This window comes from Tursiops truncatus, chromosome 18 (genome assembly GCF_011762595.2).
Source record: "Tursiops truncatus isolate mTurTru1 chromosome 18, mTurTru1.mat.Y, whole genome shotgun sequence".
Lineage (NCBI taxonomy): Eukaryota > Metazoa > Chordata > Mammalia > Artiodactyla > Delphinidae > Tursiops > Tursiops truncatus.
Genome location: NC_047051.1, coordinates 25508246 through 25517595, shown reverse-complemented (window position 1 = coordinate 25517595; position 9350 = coordinate 25508246). Strand labels below are relative to the sequence as shown.

Here is a 9350-nt window from a genome sequence, read left to right as displayed (position 1 = left end):
AAACTGTTCAACTTTCTCTCCCCTTAGCTTGTCACAGTTAAATAATACAGACATTGGGGCCTCCAATGGGATCGCCTGCCACGCCATTCTATTTCCACTACTAACGAGGGCTTCATAAGCCTTTGATACAGTCTGATCTTTGAAACCTTTCCAAATCTCCTCAAGCTTATGCTAAATCCTATTTGGAACTTTTTTCCCCCTTGTCTGCTAGCGCCCAGGGCTTAAGAAAGCCATTTGGACAATGACATATATACTAACACGTCGCAGAGCTCTTTTCTGAAAGGGAAGTGGCAGCTCTGATCACCGGGGCTCACACGAGCAAAACACAACTGCGTACACAAATTTGAATAAAATCAATTTTCCCTTATCCTTCGGGCTCCTAAATCGAGAGGCTATTGCCGAGCGCCGTGGGAAGCTGGGAAAGAACGCGAACTGAGCCTCACCCGGCAGAGCAAGTCTGTGCAGAGGGGGCCGCGAGCGGTTTCAAAGCCTCCGAAGTGCAAAACGCAGAGAGTGAGCGCGGGGTCCCGAGCCACTGGGGCGAAATCCCATACGATGGCTGTCAGTTCAAGCAGCCAGCACAGGAGGGGCACAATTAACAAAACCGTCCGCTCCTTTAACGCCCGGCGACCCGTGCCAACTCCTCTACAGGCAGAGCGCTGACAGGAAAGAAAAAAAGCAAAAGGAGTTAAAGAAACAAAGGAAAGATTCCCTAATTTTCATTTCTTGTTTTCCCCTCTAAGCCTTTCCACACTAAAGGGATTGTCGGAGGCTGGCGTAGGAGCTGCGCGAGGGCCAGGCCGCCATTGGCTGCCCGGTTCGGATGATTTGCATATCGGCTGCTATAAGAGCGGAGGCGGCGCTCGGCGGCGCAGCTCCAGCGAGAAAAGGCGAGGGAGAGGTGTGGGCCGTGGGTGGCATCCACGCGTCCTCAGAGCCCGCCGGCACCTCCAAGCTGCAGCCTGCAGACTTCTCCCGCACACGCCTCGCAAAAAGCGTGCTCTGGGGACCCTGGGACTCACGCCCAGACCTGCAAACCAGAGAGGAATCGCTCCCTCAGCCTTTTGGAATAGCGCTCGGGGCTGGCGGCATGAGTCCAGCGAGGCGCGGGGGAATCCCCTGCCTTTTCCCCCTGCAGCTCTTCAGCCTTTGCTGGGTGCTCTCCGTGGCCCAGAGCAAGACAGTGCGATACAGCACCTTCGAGGAGGATGCCCCCGGAACGGTCATCGGGACCCTGGCTGAAGACCTGCATATGAAAGTGTCCGGAGACACAAGCTTCCGCCTGATGAAGCAGTTCAACAGCTCGCTGATCCGAGTGCGCGAGGGCGACGGGCAGCTGACCGTCGGAGACGCGGGCCTGGACCGCGAGCGGCTGTGCGGCCAGGCCCCGCAGTGCGTGCTGGCCTTCGACGTGGTCAGCTTCTCGCAGGAGCAGTTCCGGCTGGTGCACGTTGAAGTGGAGGTGAGGGACGTCAATGACCACGCGCCGCGCTTTCCCCGGGCCCAGATCCCCGTGGAGGTGTCCGAAGGCGCGGCCGTGGGCACGCGCATACCCTTAGAGGTGCCGGTGGACGAGGACGTGGGCGCCAATGGGCTGCAGAGCGTGCGCCTGGCCGAGCCGCACAGCCCCTTCCGCGTGGAGCTGCAGACGCGCGCGGACGGTGCCCAGTGCGCCGACCTGGTGCTGCTGCAGGAGCTGGACCGCGAGAGCCAGGCCGCCTACAACCTGGAGTTGGTGGCCCAGGACGGAGGCCGCCCGCCGCGCTCCGCCACGGCCGCCCTCAGTGTGCGCGTGCTGGACGCGAACGACCACAGCCCGGCCTTCCCGCAGGGCGCCGTGGCCGAGGTGGAGCTGGCGGAGGACGCGCCCGTGGGCTCGCTACTGCTCGACCTGGACGCGGCGGACCCCGACGAGGGCCCCAACGGCGACGTGGTGTTCGCCTTCGGCTCCCGTACCCCGCCCGAGGCGCGTCGCCTCTTCCGCCTCGATCCGCGCTCGGGCCGCCTCACCCTGGCCGGGCCCGTGGACTACGAGCGCCAGGACACTTACGAACTGGACGTGCGGGCGCAGGACCGCGGCCCCGGGCCCCGCGCCGCCACCTGCAAGGTCATCGTGCGCATCCGCGACGTCAATGACAACGCGCCGGACATCGCCATCACCCCGCTGGCCGCCCCGGGCGCGCCTGTCGCCTCGCCCTTCGCCGCCGCCGCCGCTGCTCTCGGGGGTGCGGACGCGACCTCGTCGACCGGGCCCGGGACGCCAGAGGCCGGAGCCATCTCTCTGGTGCCTGAGGGGGCGGCACGCGAGAGCCTGGTGGCGCTGGTCAGCACCTCGGACAGGGACTCGGGAGCCAACGGGCAGGTGCGCTGCGCCCTCTATGGGCACGAGCACTTCCGACTGCAGCCGGCCTACGCGGGCAGCTACCTGGTGGTGACCGCGGGGTCGCTGGACCGCGAGCGCATCGCCGAGTACAACCTGACCCTGGTGGCCGAGGACCGCGGCGCGCCCCCGCTGCGCACCGTACGGCCCTACCTGGTGCGGGTGAGCGACGAGAACGACAACGAGCCGCTCTTCACGCGGCCGGTCTACGAGGTGTCGGTGCGTGAGAATAACCCGCCTGGGGCTTACTTGGCCACGGTGGCCGCCAGGGACCCGGACCTGGGCCGCAACGGCCAGGTCACCTACCGGCTGCTGGAGGCCGAGGTGGGCCGCGCTGGGGGCGCCGTGTCCACCTATGTCTCGGTGGACCCGGCTACCGGGGCCATCTACGCGCTGCGCAGCTTCGACTATGAGACGCTTCGCCAGCTCGACGTGCGCATCCAGGCGAGCGACGGCGGCTCCCCTCAGCTCTCCAGCAGTGCCCTGGTGCAAGTGCGGGTGCTTGACCAGAACGACCACGCACCGGTCCTGGTGCACCCGGCACCGGCCAACGGCTCCCTGGAAGTGGCGGTCCCGGGGCGCACGGCAAGGGACACGGCCGTGGCGCGCGTGCAGGCCCGGGACGCAGACGAGGGTGCCAACGGGGAGCTGGCATTCGACCTGCTACAGCAGGAGCCGCGAGAAGCCTTCGCCATCGGCAGCCGAACGGGGGAGATCGTGCTCACCGGCGACCTATCTCAGGAGCCGCCCGGCCGAGTATTCCGGGCGTTGCTGGTCGTATCCGACGGCGGCCGGCCCCCGCTCTCCACCACCGCCGCTGTCAGCTTCGTGGTGACAGCAGGAGGCGGGCGCGGGCTGGTGTCGCCAGCCAGTGCAGCGAACTCGGAGCGCTCTCGCCCTCCCGGCTCTCGACTCGCGACGTCGGGGCCGGCGCTACAGTGGGACACGCCGCTGATCGTCATCATCGTGCTGGCCGGGAGCTGCACGCTGCTTCTGGCCGCCATCATCGCCATCGCCACCACCTGCAACCGCCGCAAGAAGGAGGTGCGCAAAGGGGGGCCCCGCCGGGAAGAGCGGCCCGGGGCGGCGGGCGGCGGAGCCTCGGCTCCCGGCTCCCCGGAGGAGGCCGCCCGGGGAGCCGGGCCCAGGCCCAACATGTTCGACGTGCTCACCTTCCCTGGCAGCGGCAAAGCGCCCTTTGGCAGCCCCGCGGCCGACGCGCCCCCGCCCGCGGTCGCCGCGGCCGAAGTGCCGGGCTCGGAGGGCGGCAGTGCCACCGGGGAAAGCTCCTGTCACTTCGAGGGGCAGCAGCGGCTCCGCGGCGCGCACGCCGAGGTGAGGCCTTCCTTCGGCTGGGCGACCCGCTCGGTGCTCCGCGGACAGGCTGGGGGAAGGGACTGGAGGGGTCTGGGTACGCGTGCGTGGGAGAGGCCTAACCTGTCGCCCTTGTGTTTTTGTTTCTCGTCCAACCCTCACCCCTGCTTGCTTTCCCCATTCCCTGCTGCAGCCCTACGGCGCCTCCCCTGGTTTCGGAAAGGAGCCGGCGCCCCCTGTGGCTGTCTGGAAAGGACATTCTTTCAACACCATCTCCGGCCGAGAAGCGGAGAAGTTCAGCGGCAAAGACAGCGGCAAAGGGGACAGTGATTTCAACGATAGCGATTCCGACATCAGCGGGGACGCTCTGAAGAAGGATCTCATCAACCACATGCAGAGTGGTGAGGACTCCTCTTTCCTGCCAATTCAGCCTTTCTTCTCTCCCTCCGTTTCTGCAACAGCCTCTCTTCTCAATCTCCATTCCCGGACCCCCTCCCTCTTTCTCACTTTTTTCTGTCCTTGAGTTCTGGATTCCAGCCTGCCTCAAACATGAATTTCAAAATGCCAAGTCGAGGCAGCTCCACCACCTAAAATAAACCAGACTCCCATCCTGTTAGGTTGCTTTCTGAGAAGAGAAATTCTGCTTATCAATTTTTTTTTCTTTTTTGCTTCCAGCTAAAGCTGAGCCAACTTCGTATTAAAGTGGCTTTGTAGGAACCAATATTCATTTCAGATCCGGAATCAGGGCGTTCATCTTCTTACACGCTTTCCTTTTCAGCCGCCCTGACCCTGTCTGACGCTTTGAAGATGGAGGCGCCGTGTGTGTAATCTCAGTAATCATCGTGCCCTCTTCCTTTCTCTTTTATGTTAGGACTGTGGGCGTGCACCGCGGAGTGTAAGATCCTGGGCCACTCTGACCGCTGCTGGAGCCCCTCCTGCGCTGGAGGGCCCAGCACACATGCTTCCACTCACCCCCCAGCCCAGATGTCGACCTTCTGTAAGAGCACGTCCCTGCCCCGGGATCCTCTGCGTAGGGACAATTACTACCAGGCCCAGCTGCCCAAGACAGTGGGGCTGCAGAGCGTCTATGAGAAAGTGCTACACAGAGACTATGACAGGACAGTCACTCTGCTCTCCCCTCCTCGTCCAGGGAGGCTCCCAGACTTGCAGGAGATTGGGGTACCCCTCTATGAGTCCTCCCCTGGCAGGTACCTGTCCCCAAAGAAGGAAGACAATGAAAATGTGTAATCCCATGCTGCATGTTGTCACGCATATACAGGTCACTCCAAGAAGCCCCTAAGTTATTGACCGGTTTCAGTGTTGTATATAGAAATATGCAAGATGTGCCTTAAAATGAAGTTGTTGGAAGCTATTTCCAATCACATTGGTACTGTTTGGTATTTGCAAACAAAAATGTAGTTAATGTAATTTTTATGAAATGTGTGCAGTATTTAATTCTTATCATGCTATTGACTTTAATTTCCCTTGTGGCTTGCCATTTTCTTAGTGTTTTTAACCTGTACATGGTGTAATGTAATGTTTGTATATAATGAAATTTTGTTATATTTTTATATAATAAAAGCTAAAGTGGAAGTTATTGCCAAAGGAACTGTCTGTAAGACAAAAAAACAAAACATGTTGGAATTACTTAATGGAAATTTATCTTTCACCCGAAACAACCTAGTGTTAGAGAAGTTTTGCCTTGCCAAGTATAACTTGTATATCTTGAGTCTGTGGTAGATTTCAAGTTCAATGTTATTTAATTACATTTGGTTTTCTGTAAACCGTGTCACTTAAAAGCAGAGTAATAAAGGATTTGTCATGTGTTTGAAGAATCTGCTAATTGCTTTTTGTGAACTTACCAACAGTCAGGCATTCACAAAAAATCTGAGTACCAGAATTAAAACTTCTTCAAGTGCTAATTATTTGGGCATTATTAACGTTCACAGCAACAGTAAACCTGTGTGATTTCAAGTATTGGAGTCTCATCCAAGTATTAAAAATATTTGTTGCTTTTGTAAAACATGTGCATATACATCAGGCACTCTATAAAATTCCTGCCCTCATTTATTTACTCAACAAATATTTATGGCGCATCTACCAAAAAGTGGAGGAAAGCTGAGTCTGGACTGTTCATTCACTAATTAAACAAACATCTGTAAAGCGTTTCCTAACTGCAGTAACTCCTCTAGGGTCTGGGGTTTAAGGTTAAGAAGATATAGTCCCAAGAAGCTCTTACCTTAAATATTTAGGATTTTAATATCAAAAAGAGACTCAAACTTATGGGTGAAAAGACATGATGCTTGAGATGTGTTTTAAAATATTCTAGAAGAAAACATGAGACTATATGAAATGAGGTTGAAAGATATATTGATCATGGTCAATGCTAACATTGGTACATGTGTGTGTGTGTGAGTGGAGAAGATTATACCAATCTATTTGTGTGTTTGTGTGTGAAAATGTGCGTAATGGAAGTTTTTTTTTAAAAAAACCACTCAAAAGACCTGTTATAAAATGAAATAAAATTTCATTTTATTTGAAATTAAAATAATAATAATGAGAGCTAACATTTACTGAACACGTTTTTATATGAGCGGAGCTCCTTACAAAGATATTCTGCATGAATTATCTCATTTATTCCTCAAATAACCCCCATGAGTTGGCAACTATCATTATTTCCATTTTACAGATAAGGAAACTGGGACACAGAGAGTTTAGGTAAAATGCCCAAAAGTCACACAGCTGGTAAGTGGCCAGGATGAGCTTTAACCCAGATTACTCAAGGCAAGAAAATAAAATAAGCAATGATTTTGTTTGCTTTTTAACTTGAAAGAAACAAAGAGTTAAGTAGAAAAGTCCCAACGCGTCGCCTTTACTGACTGGTTATTGTTCAGCACTTTATATTTGTGAAGTGCCTGTGTTCCTTTATTACTGATTATGGAGAGCGAAGCTCTGTAATGAATAGAGGAGCCCTCGAAGCTGCCTGTTGAATTCATAATTGAAAGCAGTGGTGGCCCCAAGCTGAACAGCAGGGTGGGCACACACGAGTGCTTCGCCACCCGTGGCCTGTGCAAAGTTCAGCGGTTTCTGAAGGCAGCTGAGCTGCACATGAGCCTTACGAGCTCAGAGAGCCCAAACAGACTTCAGGTTCTGGAAGAAAATGTTGGATATGGCCAGGTTACCGGACAGCTTACAGAACCGTGATGACCAAGCCCCAGCGGAGAGACCCCAGCTAGACCTCCTATTCTAACATCCAAAGCTTTATTCTTGAGCCAATCTCATCCAATGCAAAGCAGAAAAATGAATAATCCCGCAATGGCAGCCTGAAAGCATCCAATCTCTGAAAGTGTTTGCCGGCTCTTGTCCTTCAAAAGTAAAACAGTGTCATTGTCATTATTTTATTTTGTGCTGTGTTAACTATTTCATTGTCCCCAAAATTCAGTTATCAAAATCACCATGACTTCACTGTCCTATTTTTCCCTTAGAGAAATGACCATTAAAAGGCCCGATTTTGCTTGGAACTTTAAAAAAAATCAAAACATAATTCAGTCCTTAAAATCGTTTGTTTAAACAAAAAAAAAAAGAGGGAAGGGGACTCATCTCAGAGTCAGCCATAGGACCTCTCAGAGAAACAGGAACTATGATGAAAGAAGAACTATGATGAAACTATGAAAGAAGAACTATGATGAAAGAAGCTCTCTGCTTTTCTTGAGAAGTGTTGATTCTCAAGCATATTTTTAAGAAAATATATTGCTTTATTAAATTAAATGAGATAATATATATGCAGAATCCTTAGGACCACGCCTGGCCTACAGTAATACATTCTATCTTCCTCTTTCCTTGCCTTCCTTTGGAGCCAGTCTCTATCAGTGCAGCCCCACCCACTAAGGAAGATGAAACAGACTCAGGATTTCTGGCCTTGTTCTGACACTGGTTTGCTCTCTTTGCTTCTTTCACTATCACTGTGTAGACCAGGGCCTCATATATAGTCGACACTCTACAAGCAAGTGTGGTTAAATGAACATCACAAGCAAACTCACAAGCCTTAGGGGTTTGTGATGGTGCCACAAGTCTGTCTTTGGAGGTGGGGGCCTACAACCCTGGGGCACCTTCGCAGTGAACACTGGGACATGGAAGGCACTTGGGGAAGTGGGAGGTCACCTTGAAAGAGAAAACTAGAGCCAGACTTTAACTATTTCACTTTTTTATGTCTGGCCCCATTGACCTGGATGTCCTACACTTCTTATAATAAAATATCCATCAAAGAAACCACTTCAGAAAATTAAAATGTAAGTGGTTTCAACATCTATTGAAAAGTGCATTCTGAAACAGCAAAAACAGGATGCATGTCTCCACATACAAATATACATGCACATGGAAAGAAAAAAATACGTATATATATAATCAGGATGAGTTCCGTGCCACAATTAGCTAAATATCTGGTTTATCTCACTCAGCAAATATAAGTTTTTATCATCCAAAAATTCCATTTTAGAAAATAAGCATATTCACTTTAGTACTGAATTCAGTAACAACAGATAATTGGAAATGCTGTAAGTTTTGAAGGCAAACTGAAGCAAAGTAATATAGTACCTGATGGGGCACTGTGCTTTGCAACAGCTCAGAAGGGTTTTGAAAATGCTGTCTAGGTTTCAACAGCTATGCAATAACTCAAGAGAGTATTTATCATTCTGTTTCTTCAGGGGAAATAATCTGCAGTGGAATTCACCACCAGGTTCAAAGTCACCTAATAAGAGAAGAGCAGGCAGAAAGAGACAACAGGCTGTTTTAAAAGCCATCACTTAAACCACCAGATTAAATGTGCTCTTGTAGCAAGGACGGAAAACATCTTCACTCATTATCAGAGTGTGAGATTTGCTCCCTCAAAGCTTGCTTAAGAAATTCCAACAAGTCCAAGTGAAGCCTGCATAGTTTAATGGGGAACTAGGAAAATTCCATTTTCCAACCCAGGATGACACTTGGCTAGATCACAGACACCTCGGACTTGACATGTCCGAATCAAAATCATCCTCCTTCCCTGGCATCATTACCAAAAAACTACCCCTCTGGCAACTGTTTTAAACTCTGCAGTTTTCAGACCAAACCCCAAATACTAAAGTCATTTTAAGATGCCATCGAATTTCTTCCTTCCACTCACCAAGGTCTGTTGATTCCATTTCCTAAATATTGTTTAATTGTCCTTTCACTCCATCCCCACTGCTGCCCTCTGCATTCATTTCTGCTGTAGTGGATGCTTCTGGTTGCCCTATGACTGTCTCCATCCAGACATCTGCCTTTGCAGCTTGAGACTTGCTGAGAGCTTGGGGGTCCACCAGTGTTGGGGCCACAGAAGCTTGGTCAGCTTGTACACAGGGAAGTCTGGAAACACTGGGGGTTTAAGAACTGTCCCTCAGCCCCATTAGGGACAGGCATTGGTGGAGAAATATCCCAGCTTTCCCATCCCTTGGGAGGAAAACTCTGAGCTGTATTCTACACAGTTCCCCTGAGGGTCTCAAGTGAACTTGAACCCCAGTTGCTCACAGCAGCATCCTACTCAGCCAGACGCCCTTCACTGGCTGTCCCCCTGCCCTGTCTCACTTTCCCCACTCTGTCACTTGTACTTCCTGGGATCTGCTCTGAAATAAACTTCCTGCAC

The 9350-nt window shown here is 52.1% G+C and overlaps 1 protein-coding gene across 2 annotated transcripts; it reads left to right on the top strand.

Annotated features, from left to right (window-relative positions):
• Positions 1-854: 854 nt before the first annotated feature.
• LOC101339770 (protocadherin-8) lies at positions 855-5515 on the top strand. 2 transcript variants are annotated; one of them, XM_073795264.1, is made up of 3 exons: positions 855-3424; positions 3888-4095; positions 4566-5515. In XM_073795264.1, exons 1-3 carry the CDS (start codon positions 1091-1093, stop codon positions 4940-4942), a joined length of 2919 nt encoding a protein of 972 aa, XP_073651365.1. In that variant the 5' UTR covers positions 855-1090; the 3' UTR covers positions 4943-5515. The 2 variants fall into 2 exon arrangements, with proteins under 2 accessions (XP_073651365.1, XP_033699459.1); XM_033843568.2 differs by having other exon boundaries at positions 855-3715.
• Positions 5516-9350: the final 3835 nt, after the last annotated feature.